At 40.7% G+C, this 22204-nt stretch overlaps 2 protein-coding genes across 2 annotated transcripts; both read right to left on the reverse strand.

Annotated features, from left to right (window-relative positions):
- Nucleotides 1-7165: 7165 nt before the first annotated feature.
- LOC138890065 (uncharacterized) lies at nt 7166-8777 on the reverse strand. Its single transcript, XM_070173415.1, has 2 exons — nt 8533-8777; nt 7166-7322 (listed from the first exon to the last, which is right to left on the reverse strand). Exons 1-2 carry the CDS (start codon nt 8775-8777, stop codon nt 7166-7168), a joined length of 402 nt encoding a protein of 133 aa, XP_070029516.1.
- Nucleotides 8778-9332: 555 nt separating this feature from the next.
- LOC138890066 (uncharacterized) lies at nt 9333-9764 on the reverse strand. The gene has a single exon (XM_070173416.1). The coding sequence runs from the start codon at nt 9762-9764 to the stop codon at nt 9333-9335; it is 432 nt and encodes a 143-aa protein (XP_070029517.1).
- Between the last annotated feature and the right edge of the window lie 12440 nt (nt 9765-22204).

Raw genomic sequence — 22204 nt, forward strand, 5'->3', positions numbered from 1 at the left:
AATGATTAAAGAGGCACTGGGGAAGTGATTTTCTCCTAGGTGAATACTTGACGGAATCTAAAGCCTAAGGCAAAGATGTTATGTTGGGGATTGAGATATAGCCAAAGCATGGAATTACTCACTCTATACCTCTCGGTAGCTTGAGTGACTTTGCCCTAATTAACTTTCTCAAAACCAATTGGGTGTCAATTGTGCAAGCAATATTGGCTCAAGTCGGGTATTACTTTATCTAGGTTTAACCCTTTAATTAGGGCAATCAATCCCTTGATTACACCCCAATTTCTTGTTAGATTGATTTTCCTAGACTCAAGATCTCTTTCTCAAGAAGAGCCCAAGCCAGATAGGCATAAATTAGTATTTGCAACCACTAATTTAACACGGAAAGCACGGTCCAAATATCAACTACCCATAAACACCTAAGCCTTAAATCAAAAGAACCATCAAATACCCATACTAGGGTTGAGCCACAACCCTAGCTAATGGGTCTAGCTACTTATAATAATGGAAGAAAACAGAGAAATAGATGAAGAATAACCCATATGATTTGATTACAATCTAAGATAATGAAGATTCAGTGCTAATCTAGCTACAAATTACTCAAAATGGAACTAAAACCGCCGTTCACGAGCTCTGGAGTCTAACAGATTACAAAAGATATCCTAAAAATGTGAAAAAAAGTTTTATACTAGGCCGAATTTTCTGGACAAAAATATCCCTGACGGAGGTATTGTGGTCTGCATAAAATGCACCTCGGACCGCAATGAGACTTTTTGGCTTGAATTGTCATTCTCTGAATCTGGCCACCGCGTCCGCGGTGGCTTCACTGCGGTCCGCATAAAATGGATCGCGGACCGCAATGGCATCCAATCTTCCAAACTACCAACTCTCTGAATCCCCTCTCCGCGGACCGCATAAAATGGATTGCGGCCGCGAAGAAATCCTCCGCGGACCGCACTGCTTGAAGCCCCAAAAGTGCAACTTCTCTGAACTTGTCCACCGCGGACCGCACTAAATGGTCTGCAGCCGCGGTGGGTCTTTTGCGGCTGCAATGGACTTTATGCTGCAGCAGTGCCTTGACTGGTTCTTGGTACTTGTGCATGTTTCACTCATTTTTGAGCTGGTTTTAACTACTTGTCATTTTTTTGATCAAACCTTGTAAACAAGTACAACATGCCTTTGGGACTATTTGTGTACATTTTTAATCTAATACTCAAGTAAAAAGAAGTGTAAAATGAACTAGAATCTCTAGTTATCAACTCCCCCAAACTTAAGGTTTTGCTTGTCCTCAAGCAACTAAAATAAGTCCCACCTCCTTGAGAGTAAAACCAAGAAAATTCAGCTGACCTAAAGTGATCTCATCTAGCATTAATTAGGACTAACAATTGTACTCAAATCAAATGAATCATTAACAACATTCAAACTTTCAAGCACCATGGTTTTAGTGCGACACAAGAGCATCAAGAGTTGACTCAACTGAGCAAGGAAACTCTTTCTACCACTTTGGTCATTGTGGAACCCAAACTCATACTCCTCACTCTCCTTTAAGCAAACCTCACTTTTAGATTGAAGCATTCAGAGCGAGGATTGTGGAAAACACACTCATCTCTCTCAAAGAAAGGTCACAAGTCCGGCTTTAAGTACCATAAGCTTGCCCCTTATGTGAGTCACCACTAATGTAAGCTTCATTCAACTCGAGATCATATAGGGCTTTTGTGGAGATATAGTGAAGGCTTTTGGTTCAGGGTAGGAAATATTTGGTCTAAGTAGGTTCCATCTTCCTTTAAGCACTTCATTTCTTCATTTTGGCACACATTCTCTTAACTTTTTAAGTCATTTACTTCTTTCGTAGGGGTTAGAGAGACACATTGTCACTCTTTCTTATTCATTTCAAACCTTCTTCTCCTTTCTAAACTTTCCACACCTTTCATCTCTTTACTTTTATTGAATCCCTTCATTTCTTCTACATTGTTCATTCTTTTTTACTTTTTTTTTATTTTCTTTCTTTTTCATTGCCTTTCCTTTTCTTCATTTTTTACCATTTACCATTTTGTTGCATTCCTCATCTCTCCCCCCAAACTTATGCTTTTGCCTTGTGCTAAGGAAAGATAGGGTGCCAAGAGAGGGTCTTTTTAGAACGGGTAAAAGCTTGTATCATGGTCTTTGAAAGAAAAAGGTCTATAGCTCAAAAGGGTTGACTAGGGATATTGTCATTGGTAGGCTATGGAAGTTTTCAAGATATCATTCGAATCAAGGAGAGCCTATAATCACTTCTCAAGTCAAACTACACTTAGAATTTCGCCTCGACAAACATTCAGGGCAAGTTCTAGACTAATGGCACGGGACTTGGACTTGCAATTCAAATTCTCACACACAAGCTATAGGATTCCTAATGATACAGAGTCGGGGGCCCACGAATGGTCCTGAAAAACCACTTGATGATTATCGTCCAACACAAGAGTCTCAAGGTCACAACTTTCACCATCCTATACAGAACAATTTGTTTTTGACCATAAGATCAAATGCAAATGTGTTAGGCCCAAGTGAAGCTTTGCTTTAGGCACCATTACTCACTAGCTACTATTTACACCAAAAACAAAAAGAAAATAGACTCAAACCCTTAAGAAGGTTGTCATGCCATTCATCATCGGGAAGAGCCACTCGGTTCACACAAATTCTACCTTTGAAAAGAACCATGGCATTAAGAAAACCAAAGGCTTATTGCACGAAAACTTAAAACAAGAAGCTACGAAAATGAAGTAAGAAGCTATGAAAGAAAATACGGAAAGTAAAATGAATATGTACAAAAGGGGATTTAGATAAATATACATAAGGGGGAATGAATATATACATCAAAAAGTAACTTTATATACAGACCAAGGTTTCAAAGTACGAAAAGTGCAATAAATTAGTAAAATTATATACATACCAAAAGTAAAAGAAAGCATAATAAAAAGAAAGTAGTATCATATTTACAACCCAATGTCATCAAAATAGGGCTACCCCTTCAAATGAAAGCTAGCATTATCCTTAATGCTAACTAACCAAAATAAGATCAATAAAAGATAGAGAGTATTGAGAAACTCCCTATTGGTCGTCTGTCTGCATGGGATCACGAGCCTGGGTCCCTGGGTCCTGTGACTGCTCGGGAACTTATGACTAGATCCCGGTATCTTGTGTCTACACTAGGACCTGAGGCTGCTCTAGGCCTGAGGCTGGCTAGAGGAACCTCCTTGCGGGTCCTCCAACTCTATTACTGCATCATCAGCTTGGAGGATCACCCTCTTCCTCTTTGTTGGCCTCTCCATCTCCTGCTCCAGCTCAAGCTTGGCTGCTGGAACCGGGTCATGCAATAACAGCTCCAATAGCAAGTGATCAGCCTTCATTTTCTCCATTTCGCCCCTCAACTCCTTCACAGACTCCTTTGATGCTCGAGTCTTTCTCAACTTCTTTGTTTCCTTTGCCAGCTCCTTCAGTGCTTTTCCATGAGTACCCATAGCATCCAATATTAACTTCTAGTTCTCCAGGAGTTTCTTCTGGTTGTCCAGAAGCTCCTTGAGAGTCTCCTCCATTGAGGCTGGAATCTGTGGTTGTGGAGGTAAGGACTGGGCTGCCACCGAGCTAGAAAGCATAGACAGCTTAGAAATAGGTGTCTATATTCAGTTGTTGATACTGGCAAGGGTTTGGCTCAAACAGTAGGCAGTCAAAGGGTAGGCCGTGGATGAGGGAATATCTAGAACTGTGGAAGTAGAGGGTCCTGGGGCAATGTCTGGTATAGCTGAGGGAGGCTGAGAAGAAGCTACTACTACTACTGGCTTTTCGGACTGGCCAATATAAGCAACGGCTTTACCTTTAGGATCTTTGGGGTTGTCATCCCCCTTGAGACTGTACTAGGAGAAAGGTGCCTTGGGTTTCACTTTCACATCAAACTTCCTTGATCCTCAAAGTACATGGTCAGGAAATTTGGGAAGGGGTAGGATCTATCACCTTCATTCACCACCCTTGTAATCACCCTGGATATAACATTCCCGATGTTGATCGGGTACCCCTCCATGATAGAAACCACCAATATAGCCCGGGAGATAGGAAAAGCGTTCTCATGAGTGGTGGGGTCTATCTTGCTACAAACAAAGGCCTCCCACCCTTTTGCCTCGAAGTTCAGGGTTCTCCTCAAAATTTGGACTTCGGTTGTCAACGATGCTGGGGTGGTGCCTGGGAGTGCCAAGTATTCTACTACCCATGGATGTGCATCCTCACCCAATGCTACCTTTTCTAAGTATAATGTTTCATCCTCCTCTGGAAAGCCCAGGTAGTCATTTATTGTCTTGCCATCAAACTTTACTGTCAAGTTCCGCACCTTAGTCACTTTCGTGCCCTTTTTTATGTGGGCAACATTAGCATAGAACTCCTTGACTAGGTGCTCATTTGCCTCCTCAACATTGCCTATAAGTAATCCTAGGTTGTTCTCTCCCTGAATTGCCTCTGCACATTAGGATTTTGAGGCAGAAGATCTTTGTCAATGAATCTCCATTCAAGTATCAACTTCCTCTCGGGCCACCACTCTCGGAATTTATGGTAAGCAATCTCACTGACGAATCTTGTTTTCCATACCTCGGAGTTTCTAGCTCTCACCACACCCCCAGGTTGTGGCACACCCCCTCCCTTTTCATCCGGAACCTCATCGTCGATAGGATCCTCTCCAGGTGACGAACTAGTAGGAGAAGTAGATATTGCACTGTCACTGCCCTTAGCTGACCCTCAAACGACTTAGAAGAAATTGGAACTGAAGCTTGAGCAGTAGGAGTGCTTGGAAGCGTATCTCTCAATCTGTGCCTCTCCGGCCAGTCAGGAACATACTCTGGCACCGATTCGGAGTCGGATGCCTCCCAAAAGGGCAAATACTCACTTCCCGACTAGGAAGCAGCTATGTCATCATCCTTTATTGATTTTCTGGTATCCGTAATTGCTTAGCGGACTTGGGGGGTCAATCTGATCATACCTAGTCCCCTACCCTGGGAGGACTCTCCTTTCCCTTTTGTTTTCCACCACCCATTTAACCATTTTCTGCAAGTGAATTTCAGTTGAAGCTTGTTAGTATCACAGTATCAAAAGAATCGGTGAAGAAAAAAATTGCAGACTGCAGACTGCACAAAATGGCACCGCGGTCCGATTGAGGTGGGGGCCAGAATACCCACTCTTTGATTAGGGGCACCACGGACCGCAAGAAATGGTCTGTGACCGCGGTAAGGCATCATACACCGCGAAATATCGACTGCGGCTGCAATCCTCAACATTCACCTCTCTGAAGTTTCACCACTGCGGTCCACATAAAATGGCATTGCGAACCGCAAAGAGACACCACGGACCGTAGAAAAACCATTGCGGTCGCGGTAAGCTTAACCCAACAACACCAACTTAGGGTTTCAATTTTCTTCACATTTTTAGCCTAAATTTCACATATTATCAATCCCCTAGGTGTTCAATCACTATTTTTCACTAATTAACCCTAATCTAAGCATCATTAAGTAAACATACGCTACAAAATTGAAAGAAAACGGGAAGAAAAAGAAATAGTGACTAACAAATTAAACTAAAATAAAACAAAATTAAAGATTAGGAAAAATTTAAAGTACTAGAGATGGGATGCACACAGATGATTGAGACAATGTGTGAAATTTGTGCTTAGGGCTAAGATGAACAGTGATTTTTACTATTTAGAGAGCAAAAATGCGAAAAGGGTAAATGAGGGCCTGAGGTCCTATTTATAGAAGAAGGACCTGGGACCCACTATACCTACCCACCGCGGACCGCATAAAATGGCACTGCAGTCCACGGTACTCAAAAGTATGAAGCACTGGGGAGGCAACCACTGCGGACTGCAAGAAATGCTCAGCGCCTGCGGTAGGGCACTACGGACCGCAAGAAAGGTAATGCGGCCGCGGTGACAACTTCAGAAATTTTGTCCCCACAACAAGGCCATTGCGGCCGCGAAAAATGCATTGCGACAGCAGTCCAAACTTCAGAGAGTGCATCATTTTTCTAGTTTAGTCCTGCACTGCATCAAATCAATCCTACACACATCTCACAACCAGTTAGACCAAAAGCAAATCCTATACTAAAAAGAAAATCAAAGAAAGACACATGGGTTGCCTCCCAAGAAGCGCCTGATTTAACGTCGCGGCACAACGCAAGTTACCATCAAATCACTTTAGATGGATCAGTGCCACCCCGTGGCTGTCATCAATCTTCCCAAGGTAGTGCTTGACTCTGTGCCCATTAACTCTAAAGACCTCCCCATTTGTTTTTCAAGTCAAGTTCACCAAACGGAGTCACAAACTCCACTTCAAAAGGTCCACTCCATTTCGACTTAAGCTTTCCCGGAAACAGACGTAACCGAGAATTGAACAAAAGAAACAAATCACCCACTTTGAACTCCTTGCCACGAGCATATTTATCATGAAGGTACTTCATCTTGTCCTTGTAGAAGGACGAGCTGGAGTAGGCATGGAATCGAAATTCATCAAGTTAATTAAGCTACTCCACGCGAAGATTTGCTGCCACATCCTATTCAAGATTCAGCTTCCTCAAAGCCCACATGGCCTTGTGCTCTAACTCCACCGGTAGATGGCAAGCTTTCCCAAACACCAACCGATATGGAGATATACCAATCAGAGTCTTGTAAGCAATCCTATAAGCCCATAGAGCATCATCCAATTTCTTTGACCAATCGGTCCAATTTGCATTGACCATTTTTGACAATATACTCTTGATTTTCCTGTTTGAGACTTCAACTTGGCCACTCGCCTGAGGATGATAAGGAGTAGAAACTTTGTGATTGACACCATACTTTGCAAGCAAAGTGTTAAAAGCTCTATTGCAAAAATGAGACCCCCATCAGTTATGATTGCTCAAGGAGTGCCAAACATAGTAAAAATGCTCTTCTTAAGAAATGCAACAACACTCCGGGCCTCATTGTTGGGCAAAGCCACTGCTCAACTCATTTTGAAACATAGTCAACTGCCACTAGAATGTATGTGTTCCCACACGAACTAACAAATGGGCCCATGAAATCAATGCCCCACACATCAAAAATATCAACTTCAAGAATGGTATTGAGAGGCATCTCATCTTTCTTCGAAATTCCACCCAATCTTTGACATTCGTTGCATCACTTCAGAAGTTCACTTGTATCTTTGTACAAAGTTGGACAGTAAAACCCACAACTAAGAACCTTTGAAGTCGTCCTCGCCCCTCCATGATGGACACCATAGGGAGAGGAATGGAAAGCCTCTAAGATACTCAATTGCTCCTCCTCCGGGACACACCTTCAGATCACACCATCCATGCAGATCTTGAACAAGTACAGCTCATCCCAATAGAAGTCCAAACTATCCCATTTGAGTTTCTTTCTTTGGTTAGAAGAAAGCATACACATGATTATACCAGTCACAAGGAAATTAGCAATGTCCGCAAACCATGGCATACCATTCACCGACAAAAAAGGAGTTGCTCATTGGGAAATGAATCATTAATCTTTAGGCCATCACGAGGCCTCCCCTCCTCCTCCAAGTAGGACAAGTGGTCCACCACTTGGTTTTCACTACCCTTCCAGTCCACAATCTCCAAATCAAACTCTTAAAGTAACAAGACCATCGCATCAGCCTAGCTTTAGAGTCCTTCTTCGTCATCAAGTACCAGAGTGCGGCATGATCGGTATGAACTATGACCTTGGAACCCATGAGATACGACCAAAATTTCTCCATTGCGAACACAATAGCCAAAAGCTCTTTACAGTTACCGTGTAGTTCATTTGAGCATCATTCATTGTCTTTCTCACATAATACACTGGATGAAATATTTTGTTCACTCTTTGACCCAAGACCGCCCCAACCGCAATATCACTCGCATTACACATAAGCTCGAAAGAAAAGCTCCAATTGGGTGTGGTAATAATAGGAGCGTTGGTCAACTTATGCTTGAGAAGTTCAAAGGCTTGCATACATCCCTCATTGAATACGAACTTGACATCTTTTTCCAACAACTTGCGCAAGGGATTCACTACCTTCAAAGAGTCTTTGATGAATCTCTGATAGAACCCCGCATGCCCAAGAAAACTTCTAACTCCCTTGACAGAAGTATGGAGAGGGAGCCTTGAAATCACTTCAATTTTTTCTTTGTCCACCTCTATACCATGCTTTGAAATTTTATGGCCAAAAACTATGCCCTCCTCAACCATGAAGTGTCATTTCTCCCAATTAAGCACAAGATTGGTTTCTTTACAACGGGCCAACACTGATCAAGATTTTTTAAACATTCATCAAACGAGTCAGCCACAACACTAAAGTTGTCCATAAACACCTCCAAAATGTCCTCTACCATGTCGGTAAAATAGGCCATCATACACCGCTGAAATGTAGTCGGTGCATTAGACAACCCAAACGCATCCTAGAAAAGGCAAAGGTACCATATGGACAAGTGAAGGTGGTCATCTCCTGATATTCTAGAGCAATCAAAATTTGTTTGTACCCAGAATACCCATCCAAGAAACAGTAGAAGACATGCCCAGCAAGTATGTCTAGCATCTGATCAAGAAAAGGCAATGGGAAGTGATCCTTGCGGGTCACTTTATTCAACTTGGGGTAGTTTGTGCACACCCTCCACCCAGTGACAGTCCTGGTAGGAATCAACTCATTTTGTGCATTGGTAACCACGGTCATACCACCCTTCTTCAGTACACATTGCACTGGCAAAGTCCAAGAGCTATCAGAGATGGGGTACATAACCCCGGCATCCAACTAATGGATCACCTCCTTTTTCACAACTTCTTGCATTGCCTCGTTCAACCTCCTTTGATGTTCCAAGGAGGGCTTTGCATCATCTTAAAGAATAATCTTGTGCATACAAAAGGCGGGGCTTATCCCCTGAATATCAGCTAAGGTCCATCCAATTACCTTCTTCCGCTTTTGGAGCACCGCCAATATGGCATCAACCTGCATGTTAGTAAGACAAGAGGAAAGAATAATTGGCAAAGTTGAACTAGAGCCTAAGAATTCATACCTGAGGTGTGGAGGCAACGGCTTCAACTCCAACACCGGAGGTTCCTCGATTGAGGGCTTTGTTGGTGGAGTCTTCCTATTCTCAAGATCCAAAGAGAGTTTTCTAGGCTCATAAGAGTAAGACCTCATTCCATGTAGAGAATTGACACACTCCCCTCGTCCTTCATCCTCATTTACATAAAGATTCAACAATACCGCATCTAGAGGGTCCTCCACATTGATCATTACACTAGTATCATCAACTATCACTGTTGTGACAAGATCCACAAAAGAGCACACTTAAGAACTCTTTGGCTGCTTCATTGACTTGTACACATGAAAGAACACTTTCTCATCACCCACTCGGAAGGTGAGTTGCCCTGCTTCCATATCAACTAAGGTCTTCCCAGTAGCAAGGAAAGTTATTCCCAATATGATTGGAACCTCATAATATACCTCACAATCCAAGATCACAAAATTAGCCGACAAGATAAACTTGTCCACCCGGACAAGAACATCATCAATTATACTCAAAGGTCTCTTCATTGTTCTATCTGCCATTTGTAATCTCATGGAAGTCGGCCTTGGTTTCCCAATACCCAAAGTCTTGAAAACTGAGTAGGGCATCAAGTTGATATTTGCCCCCAAATTACATAGAGCTTTTGCAAAGTCTACACTCCTAAAGGTGCAAGGAATGGTGAAAGCACCGGGATCTTCTAACTTCGGAGCCATTGAGTGCACTATTGCACTAACTTTGAGGGTCATCTTGATAGTCTCACAATCCATGGATCTTTTCTTTGTCACCAAATCTTTCATGAATTTAGCATAACCCGGCATTTGTTTTAGAGCCTCCACCAAAGGCACATTAATGGATAAGCTCTTCATCATGTCAATAAATTTCTTAAACTGATTCTCATTTTTCTACTTCACGAGCCTTTGAAGATAAGGTGGAGGTGGCCTTGGCAAAGGAGCCTTGGCTTTAGGCACAACCATTTCCGACATGTCTATTACGTGTTCCTTGGACGGGTTCACGTCATTCTGAGTTTCCACCTCGGCATCTTGGATATCAATCCTCACTTCCTCATTTACATTCTCATCAATCACATTCTCAACCACCAAATGGATCTCATCTTCTTGCAACTCAACTTCATCACTCAGAATTTCTTTTTGTTTGGAGGCATTCACATCACTGCCTCATCCACTTCTTGTAGTTACCGCCATAACATGCCCAAAATTGTTCCCACCCTTCAGATTGACTACCGTATCACTAGGTAGAGCCCCATTAGGTCGAGTATTCAAGAATTGTGAGATTATGGCCTAATTGAACCTCCAAGTTTCTGATTGAAGTATTGTGGGAAGCCAGTTGGGCATCTAAGTTAGCATTCTTTTTCATCATCTGTTCAAACATAATTTCGATTCTCCCCATTTCATTGTTGGAAGAACTAGGACCTTGGAATGGAAATGGGGGTGGATTGTTAGGTTGTTGATACATTGGGGGCATTTGAAAGCCCTGCCCCCGATTTCCTTGATTGCCATTGTTCCAACCACCCTAATTGTTGTTTCCACCCCAGTTGTTGTTGTTGTCGTTCCAATTAGCCTGATTGTTCTGATTATTGTTCTGGTTGCCCCAATTGGAATTTTGGTTGTTGTTCCCCTAATTACTATTCTCTTGTTGTTGATTTCCCCAATTGCCTTGGGGTCTCCATTGTTGTTAGTTGGAAGAATTGCCCCTTTGGACTTGATAATTGTTCACATATTGTACTTCTTCATTCTGCTCATCATAACCATCATCTTGGAATCCCCCACTATCATTGTTATATTGATTCGAACTCTCTTGGTTCTGTTGACCTCTTTGCCTTCTTTTGTTCACTAACATGTTGACACCCTCCATAGCATTTACTTGGCGTAGATTTTGAACTTGTTGTAATTGTGCCTTTGCTAGCTGGTTCATTGTTGTTGTCAGCTCTGCTATTGCCTGCCCATGATCATGGAGCTCTTTGTGCAAGTGAATGACTATGGGGTCATGCTATGGCACATTGGCTCTACTTTACCAAGCGGAGGACGTGCCATCCATCTCGTCAAGAATGTCACAAGCCTCAGCATAAGGCAGCTTCATGAAATTACCCCCTGCTAACTGGTTCACCACACACTGATTGGTCGTGTTTATATACCGATAAAATGTATGTTGAATCATTGCCTCAGTCATATCATTGTTGGGGCATTCTTTAACCATAGTTCTATATTGATCCCAGATTTCGTGAAGGGGTTCATTTGGTTCCTGTTTGAAAACTAAGATTTCATCCCTCAATGCTGCCATATGTCCTGATGAGAAGAACTTGGCTATGAACGTATTGGCCAACTCATCCCATGTAGTGATAGAATGGTTGGGATGCCTCTCTAGCCAGTCCAAAGCCTTCCCTCTAAGTGAGAATGGGAATAATCTTAACCGCAATGCATCCTCTAACACATTTGTTTGCTTGCTTCCCCAACACGTATCCACAAAACCCTGAAGATGTTTATATGCATTCTGATGGGAAGCACCCGTGAAATACCCTCGCTGCTCCAACAAAGTCAGCATCACATTTGTAATTTGAAAATTGCCCGCCCGGATCCGGGGTGGGACAATTGCACTAGCATATCCTTCATTTGGAAGCACCCGAGGAGCCACTCTTGGAGGTGGAAGGGGAGGGTCTGGAACAATATCATTGGCCTGTCGGCCTCTCCTTTGTCTTTGAGGTACTATAGGAACCTCATAATCAATATTGTCATCTACCTCTTCCTCTGGCGGAAGATTTCCAAGAGGTGCATTGTTTGCTGCCATTTTGTACCTAAATTAGCGACACACACAAATTAGTAACACAGAAGGAAAGAAAAACAATGCACAAAACTATTTAGATAGATAGCCAAAACCGTTAGCTCTCGGGCAACGGCACCAAAAAGTGTTCGGGTCCAACCCTACACCACTACAAAGTGGCAAGAGCGGTCGAAGCAGCTTTTACCCGAGATGGTCGGGATCGAATCCACAGGGAGCTAGAATTGGGAATTGGATTCCTATCTAAACTAGAAATACGTAGTGCTCTTAATTACACTTCCAATCGTAATTATTGATTGTTACTTCTACTTTTATACTAAAGAGATACCAAATTAAACTAAGAATAATTGCTTGTAGGGTTTGCTAAATGATTAAAGAGGCACTAGGGAAGTGACTTTCTCCTAGGTGAATACTTGACAAGATCTAAAGCCTAAGGCAAAGATTTTATGTTGGGGATTGCGATATAGCCAATGCACGAAATTACTCACTCTATACCTCTCGGTAGCTTGAGTGAATTTGACCTAATTGACTTTCTCAAGACCAATTGAGTGTCAAAATTGTACAAGCAATATAGGCTCAAGTCGGGTATTACTTTCTCTAGGTTTAACCTTTTAATTGGAGATACCAATCTCTTTATTACACCCCAATTCCTTGTTGGACTGATTTTCCTAGACTCGAGCTCTCTTTCTCAAGAAGATCCCAAGCCAAATAGGCTAAAATTAGTGTTTGCAACCACTAATTCAACATGGAAAACACAAATCAGTCCAAATATCAACTACCCATAAACACCTAAGCCTTAAATCAAAAAACCCATCAAATACCCACACTAGGGTTGAACCACAACCCTAGCTAATGAGTCTAGATACTCATAATAATGGAAGAAAACATAGAAATAGATGAAGAATAAGCCATATGATTTGATTACAATCTAAGATAATGAAGATTCAGTGTTAATCTAGCTACAAATTACTCAAAATGGAACTAAAATCGCCGTTCACGTGCTCTGGAGTCTAACAGATTACAAAAGATACCCTAAAATGTGAAAAGAAAGTATTTATACTAGGCCGAATTTTCTAGACAAAAATACCCCTGACAGAGGTATTGCGGTCCGCATAAAATGCACTGCGGACTGCAATGAGGCCTTTTGAATTGAATTGTCTTTCTCTGAATCTGGCCACCGCGGGCCGTATAAAATGTACCGCGGGCGCGGTGGCTTCACTGCGATCTGCATAAAATGGATCGCGAATCGCAATGGCATCCAATCTTCCAAACTACCAACTCTCTGAATCCCCTCTCCGCGGACCACATAAAATGGATTGCAGCCGCGAAGAGGCCACTGCGGCCGCAAGAAATCCTCTGTAGACCGCACTTCTTGAATCCCCAAAATTGCACCTTCTTTGAGCTTGTCCATCGCGGACCGCACTAAATGGTATGCGGCCGTGGTGGGTCTTTTGTAGCTGCAATGGATTTTATGCTGCAGCAGTGCCTTGACTGGTTCTTGGTACTTGTGCATGTTTCACTCCTTTTTGAGCTAGTTTTGACTAATTGTCATTTTTTTTATCAAACCCTGCAAACAAGTACAACATGTAAGCCTTTGGGACTATTTGTATACATTTTTAATCTAAAATTCAAGTAAAAAGGAGTGTAAAATGAACTAGAATCCCTAGTTATCAGTCGACATCATGAGAATTTCAGATTTCGTTCTGGCGATAATAGAGTAGGCAACAGAAGAAGATTCATGAGAAATTCAGAGAATGGTCATTCAGGAAACGTTTCCCTAAAGCAAGCAATGGTTAAGCTTAAGGGACTATATGTTCCAGTTATATTAAATGTCACCCTCGTAAGTAAGGAATTTTGTTATCCTTGGTATAGAAGGATTACCGCAAGGCGAGTAAGGGTCATCGATAATGTGAAAAGACACTAAAGATGAAGAGGTGAAACATCTATAGGTGGATCATTGTAGCTCTAAACCATAGTACTCCCGTAAAAGGGGGAATCTAGGATAATATGACATTAAGTCAGAATTAAGTGGTTCTAGTAAGTATGGAATGGTAAAGGAAGAATGCGATAAAAATGAGAAAGGAAGGAGATTGCACTTATCCATCCACATCCTACAAATATGCCACAATTCCAGAACATTATGCAAGCACGACGTCAAGGAAAGGAAGTAAGGGTTCCTGCCTGGAGTTATGGATAAATAAGGAGCCAGTGCGAGAGATAAGTTAAGACAAAGGAAATAACCCAAGAAAGATTACGCAGAATGATACGAGAATGGGCTAACGAGAAGTTAGTAGTTGATTCAGGAAGAGCCTAGCTATGGCTAGACAAGAGGTTGCAGACAAATTAGCAAGTCGTGCAAGATAAATATAGTAAAACCCAATATAGTGAATTCAGCCCTGCATTTATGACATTATAATACTTGAGATATATTCAGATACAGAGTCAGAATAGTTAAAGGTACCATATAAGTGTTACGGAAATAAAAAAGAATGTCATTGGGAAGACAGTCCAAAATATGAGTTCATAAGCAACCGTACAAGCACAATGGCGTTGAGGTAAGTAAGTACGGATAATTATAGGCAAGGAAGGACATCAAAAGGTCCGTCGAGTATTCAATGTAATAAGCTCACAACTTTATAAGGGTCAGAGGTCCTCCATAAGTACTACAATGAAAAACTAGCTGAGGACGTAAGGAAGAAGGCTTCAACTAAAGCTCAGTGACCTAAAAAGGGAATGGTCTTATAATAACAGTCTCACAACAACATTGCATGCAGTCCATAAGAAAATGGCACCTGTCGTGGCTAATGAACGGGGAGTAAAATCAAAAGTGATATGCAGGATCATATGAGTTGTATTGGTAGTATTATAAGTAATTTGAGAAAATTCTTAATTATGTAGATAATCGGGTAATTATTGATTTTAGTGGGAGATTAACACTTAATTAAGATGATTGGTGGTTAATTTGTGGGAATGGATAACAATCAACATGGCACCCTTGTATTAAGGAATGACAACTCTTAAAGTCACATACAAGGTGGCAAATTTGGAGAGTGCTAATGTTAGCAAGGGTCATATGACTACTTCTTGACCTTTTAAACTTCTTATTAGTTTGAAGGTTTGTTAGTAATTTATTCTCTTGCTTACTATGCTTGTAAAGATAAGAGATGGTCATATATCACTTAAGAAGGAAATACTTAGGCTTGCTGGAACGGATGGAATTCTCAAGGGAATTTTTATAAACCCCTACAAGTTCAACGTGAATTTCAAATTCTACGGGAGCACGGTGCAACCTTTCTCAAGAATATCATGCGGATTTTTCCTACTTCGATCTCATTGTTACGAGTTTTTTCGCAATTGACGTGTGTTAAAGGGATTGTCAAGAGAATCGGCTCAGGTATGTTAAGATGATCCCTTCTTTCCTTTTGGCATGATCCATACGATACAAACGAAATAAAAAAATGCACAACTTCCATAAATGACTCTACTCATAGAAATGTTAGAGATGCTTATGTTCTTGATTCCCTATGTATCCTATTATTCTATCATCCGTACACGGGTCTCAGAAAATACATAAGCAGATAAAGTTTATTTCATGATATTAATCAGAGGCATAATGGTCTTATGACATTCTGAGAGATTTTATTGACGCACTTCTCATGCATCACATTTATTTATACATGTACATTGACCTATGATCAGATGGAATTATATATGCATATATATGTATATGTATATGTATATATATTTATATATATAGAGAGAGAGAGGATATGGGAAAAGTTACGGCGTTATATACACACCGCACCTGATCAGCTAGTATATGTTGATGATTTACCCACAGTGGCCGAGATGATATGATGGGATGCCCTCAAAGGCTTGATGATGTTATGAACGCATATACCCATGCATGATATGACATTTATACGCATATGCATGACATTATAATATTAAATTATTCACAGAGCTATTCAGATATACATGTTGAGTCTTTTACTCCATGTTTCTCTCATGTCTATTGTTTACTAATTTTCATTCCTCACAAACTCGGTACATTATTTGTACTGACGTTTATTTTGCTTGGGGATATTGTGTTTCATGCCTGTAGGTCCCAATAGACAGATTGAGAGTCCTCCAAGTAGGCTTTCAGCTCAGCGAAAGATATTGGTCTGCTCCATTTGCTTTAGAGTTGCTTATTTGGTTAGTATGATTTAGACATGTATTGATTGGTATGTCGGGGCCTTGTCCCAGTCTTATGACGTTTATGTACTCTTAGAGGCTTGTAGAATTATGTCATATATATGAAATATTGTATGGCCTTGTCTGCCTATGTTCAGTGTACGAGTGATTATTTTAGTCTTATAGGCTCATACATCATATGTATAAGTCAGTACATCAGGTTAGGTCATTTTATGTCGAATGTTCTCTCATGGTTTATCCTTGTTACCTCATATAGCCCTTCTGGCCATTACCCATGTTGATGCAATGAGAAAGATACGTTATGTTGGTACTTGGTTGAGTAAGGGCATCGGTTGCATGTCGCGACCCATCGGTTTGGGTCGTGACACTAAGTTCTCCAAGTGTGAGTTTTAGCTCGGTTCAGTGGCATTCTTGGGGCTTGTGGTGTCCAGTAAGGGTATTCAGGTGGATTCGAAGAGGATAGAGGCAGTTCAGAGTTAGCCCAGACCATCCTAAGCTATAAAGATTCGGAGCTTTCTCGTCTTGGCCAGTTATTATCGTCGCTTCGTTGAGGGTTTCTTGTCTATTTTATCGCCCTTGACCAAATTGACCCAAAAGGGTGCTCCTTTCAAGTAGTCGGATGAGTGTGAGGAGAGCTTTCAAAAGCTCAAGACTGCCTTGGCCACAACTCAAGTTCTAATTCTACCATCAGCTTTTGGTTCTTATACAGTGTATTGCAATGCTTCTCGGATCGGTATCGGGTGTGTTTTGATGCATGAGCATAGAGTAATTGCTTATGCTTCGCGCCAGTTGAAGCCTCATGAGAAGAACTACCCAGTTCATGATTTGGAGTTAGTTGCCATCGTTCATGCATTAAAGATTTGGAGGCATTATCTTTACGGTGTGTCTTGTGAGGTGTTTACGGATCATCGGAACCTCCAACACTTGTTGAAAAAGAAGGATCTTAATTTGAGGCAACGAATATGGTTGGAGATGCTAAAGGACTATGATATCACCATTTTCTATCACCCCGAGAAGGACGATGTCTTAAGTAGAAAGGCGGTGAGTATGGGTAGTCTTGCATTAATTCTCGTTGCTAAGAGACCTCTTGTAGTTAATGTTCAGGCCTTGGCCAATCCGTTAGTGAGATTGGATATTTCGGAGCCAAGTTCGGTTCTAGCTTGTATGGTTTCTCGGTCTTCCTTATTTGATCGCATCAGAGAGCGCCAATATGATGATTCGCATTTGCTTGTCCTCAAGGACAGGGTTAAGCACGGTGATGCCAGAGATGTGACTATTGAAGATGATGGGGTATTGAGTATGTAGGGTCGGATTTGTGTTCCCAATATGGATGGACTAAGTGATTTGATTCTTGAGAAGGCCCACAATTTGCGGTACTCCATTAATCCGGGTGACATAAAGATGTATCAGGACTTGAGGCTACACTATTGGTGGAGGAGAATGAAGAAGGATATAGTGGGGTTTGTAGCTTGGTGCCTTACCTATTAGCAGGTGAAGTATGAGCATCAGAGAGCGGGTGGATTGTTTCAGAAGATAGAGATTCCAGAGTGGAAGTGGGAGCGGATCACCATGGACTTTGTAGTTGGGCTCCCAAGGACTTAGAGGAAGTTCAATGCTATTTGGATGATTGTGGATCGGCTGACCAAGTCCGCACACTTCATTCCAGTTGGTACTACTTATTCTTCGAGGCAGTTGGCTGAGATTTACATCCGAGAGATTGTGCGCCTTCACGGTGTGCCAGTTTCCATCATTTCAGATAGAGGCACGTAGTTTACAACTCAGTTTTGGACAGCTGGGCAGCGAGAGTTGGGCACCCAGGTTGAGTTGAGTACAACATTTCACCTCAGACGGACAGACAGTCCAAGCGCACTATTCAGATATTAGAGGACATGCTACGTGTTTGTGTCATTGATTTCTGGGGTTCATGGGGTCAATTTCTACCATTCGTAGGAGTTTTCTTACAACAACGGCTATCAATCGAGCATTCAGATGGCTCCGTATGAGGCTTTGTACGGGAGGCAGTGTAGATCTCTGGTGGGTTGGTTTGAGCCGAGTGAGGCTAGGCTATTGGGTAATGACTTGGTTCAGGATGCATTGGACAAGGCTAAATTGATCCAAGAGCGGCTTCACACAGCGCAGTCTAGACAGAAGAGCTATGCCGACAGGAAGGTCCATGATGTTTCTTACATGGTTGGGGAGAAGGTTTTGCTGAAGGTTTTACCCATAAAGGATGTTATTAGATTTGGGAAGAAGGGCATGTTGAGCCCTCGGTTTATTGGTTCGTTTGAGGTACTTCAAATGATTGGAGAGGTGGCTTACAAGCTTGCCTTTCCACCTAGCTTGTCGAGTGTGCATCCAGTATTTCATGTTTCTATGCTCCGGAAGTACGTTGGCAATCCGTCTCATGATTTGGATTTCAGTACGGTTTAGTTAGATGTAAGCCTATCAAACAAGTCGGGTTGACCCGCCGACCGGGTGGGCTGGGTTAAGGGGGTTGGTCTGTTCACCAAAAATGATCCAGTTAATCGGAGCGGTCAAACCCAGTCAACAAAAATTACTGTTGAACCGGTTCACCGGCCTGGACCGGTTTAACGACTAGAAATCTGATTTTTTTTTAAATGTCATATGACCGTTGCCTAACGGGTTGATTGCAAGAATAGTCATTTTTTGGGCAATATTTTTAAAAAAATAACATTTTTAGTAATTACTAAATTAGCCCTTTGAAAAACTATAAATACACCCCCCCTCTTGTTCATTTGTTCACTCATCTCTTATTTCTCAAGCTCAAATTTTCAATTCAAGTTAAATCATGCCCCGTACTTCTAAAGTGCACTCATATGTTTGGGAACACTTTGAGGTGGTAGAACAAAATGAAGAATTTCACAAAGTAAAGTGCAACTGTGGTCTAGTCTTAAATCTTCGTCTAAAGTGGGTGGGCACAGGCTGTATAAGGAGGCATATGAAGAGTTATCTTGAGCGTCCTCCAGAAATTCGTATTTAAGTTGATTTGAGATAATTTGTGTCATTTTAAAATTATTAGACATATTTATGCTTAATGTTTTAGTTTTTTAATTTAAAGTATTATTATGCAATAAAAATTTAGGTTTACTCTTTTTTCGTAAATTTAGTTGTTGTTAAATATAAATTTTAATTTGTAAGTTTGAAATAAACAAAGAACTTGCAAATTATAAGTGCAATTTTTTTACATCTTCATTGTATTCTATTATCTAAATTCTTAATGAAATATTTAAAATTTCAAATATAAAGAGTTCAAACCCTTTGCATCCCTTTATTCAAACACTCTTTTATAAGATTGTTTTTATGTTTTATATTTTTACTTTATATTAATATAAATTACGATAGTTATACAAAATACAAAAAAACACTAGCCCGGCCCTTTGGACCCATAACCCTTTCGATTCATTTTTTACCCGGATCGACCCGGACCCGTTAAGCCCGATTTTGAATACCTCGTAATCGGCCCGGATTGGAAATCGGCCGGTCACCCTTTCCCCCAACACGTACCGACCCAGCCCACCCATTAAACACCCATAGTTGGATGGTGATTTGACCTAGGATATGGATTCGGTGGCCATTTTGGATCGGTAGGTTCGAAAGTTGAAGTCAAAGTATATAGCTTCAGTGAAGGTGCAGTGGAGAGGTCAGAGGCTACTTGGGAGACCGAGCGGGAAATGCAGAGAAAATATCTACACCTATTTGGGACTCCAGGTGTGTTTCTAGACCCGTTTGAGGACGAACATTTATTTAAGAGATGGAGGATGGAACGACCCGACCGGTCATTTTGAGTGTTGTAACTCTGTCCCCCTATTTACTGCTCCTTTTATTCTTTACTGTTACATGAATTACTGAGTTAGTTGGTTCGGGTCCAGAGAGATTTCGGAGTGAATTGAGACACTTAGTCTCATAATTAAAAGCTTAAGTTGGAAAAATTGACCGGATGTCGACTTATGTATAACCTGTTGATATCCAATTTTTTTCTATGTATTTTTTTTTACATGTAAATACTTTCAAAATATCATATATAAGTATGCCCAAGTGTTTTAGTATTTTTTCTAATTTTTAAAGGATTTTTTAAATCAATTTATTGCCCATTTTTGCTGTACAAAAACCAGTAATTATTCCCAAAATTATTATTTTGGTTAATAACTTATTGTATTCTCATATTTATACCAAAATATAGCTAGGTTAATTTTTATACATTTTTTTCAAATTTATTTGGTATTTTAAAAGCTAAATTGTATATAATTGCAATTTTAGCATATTTTAAGAATTAATAGCATTTTATAATTATGAAATTGGTTCCAATATTTTTAAATTAATATTTATATATTATTAATTGACTCAGTACCTTTAATTTATTTTCAAAAGTCATTTTACTATTTTTATAAAATAAAAAAGGGAAAAACTGGCTATTTAAAATATGGCCCTATTTTGTTTCAATTATAGCCCAAATTGATCCCCCTAATTGACCCAATTTCAAACCCCTAACGGACCAACCCAATTTTAATCTAACCCGCCCCGACCCAACCAATTTAACCCGCTCAGCCCTTTCTTTTAATCTAGGTCGTTGATCATTTTGATCAACGGCCACGATCAGTCCTTGCCTTTTTTAATCCCCAAAGACTACCCTAATCACCTCATTCTCTTCTATCAGCTGCCTCTGAAATCTCTCTCCTCTCAAACTCTCTCGAACTCTCTCAAAACCCTAGCCTCTCTCATCATCTTCAACCTCAATCTCACCGGAATCCATGGACTCTCAGGCCATGGATGGCTTAAACTCATCTCCCTCTGCTGTTAAACACTTGGTATTCGAAGGTTCGAGGTCTGACCTTGATGGTGTCCGTTCATATCTTCGCCGATTCAAGGTTCTATGACCATCTCCGGCCCAGCTCCAGCACACACACTACGGGGTTTTGAGCCTGGTTCTGACTTATCCGGCTCAGATCGAACCTTTTTCCAAGCCTTTCTCATTCTAGAGTTCTTCTGAAACCCTGGCTACTCAAGGTTCTCTCCGATTTTTTCTTAGATCTGTCACATATCTGTGCTCTACTTGGGTTTTAAAATAATTTCCCCAATTTTTCTTTCAAAAATTATCTTTTAAAATTATTTCTCTTCGATTTAGGGTTTCTAAAAGGTTCAAAATGTTTCTCCGACTTTTCCTTTCCTTTCTTTGTGTGTATTTGTCACGCATGTGCTTCTTATATTTTCTTTCTACTATACATGATTCTTCTGTGCTTTGTTTTTCTACTATGTTTCTAGACCATGCTCGCATGTTTATCTTGCTGTGTTTTCCTATATGTTCTTTTGCCATACTTTTCCGGTATTTTGTGTTCTTCTACTGTATGTATTTCCTACTGAGTTCTTAAGTTTTGTTTGCCTTCTACTGGACTTTGTTTGAGTTCTTCTAAAAGACATCTTTAAACGTATTTCCACTACTGTTTTCTTAAGTGTTGTACTATCTTTTTTCTCTCTTCGGAACCTTGACTAAGTTACTTCTGAAATGTATTTTCTTCTACTATATCTTCTATTGTGATCTTAAGTGTTATTGTTTTCTCTTCTACTGAACCCTGTTTAAGTCCCTTCTAAAGGGTTTTTATTAAACATGTTTCTTCTACTACCATGTTGTTCTCTCATTTGCGCTTTGAGTTAGTTTATTCACTCTGTTTGCTTTGAATTTTCTATTGTATTTTCTTGTCTTCTCATGAGATTCTGAAAAAGAAAACTCTGAGCCTGATGTCTCCTCATCTCTGTATTTGACTCGAGTCGAAAATCCTAGAATTTGGGGGTTTCCTCCGCGTTTGGACATATGATCGGACTAGGGTTCTATTTGAGAACTCTGGACTCTTTCAGGCTTATTTCTGAGTCTATGAACTAAGTGTGAATTGCTCTTGTTTGCACACAATCCTGATTCTCCTACACTAGACTCTTCTATTGAATAGCATGACAAATTGCTTCATGTTTAACGTGTCTGTATGCTTTTATATATGAGGAATTTTTCTTCAAAAGGGTTTTCCAACTTGTGATTGATTCAGAATTCCTTTTAATAAGTCTAACTGATTGGTACTGATTTTCCTTAAGTCAAAATCCTTCCAATCTTTCTGACTTGGTTCATTCATACAAAATCTTCGAATTCTGATTTACT

The sequence above is a fragment of the Nicotiana sylvestris genome, chromosome 4 (assembly GCF_000393655.2).
Source record: "Nicotiana sylvestris chromosome 4, ASM39365v2, whole genome shotgun sequence".
NCBI lineage: Eukaryota > Viridiplantae > Streptophyta > Magnoliopsida > Solanales > Solanaceae > Nicotiana > Nicotiana sylvestris.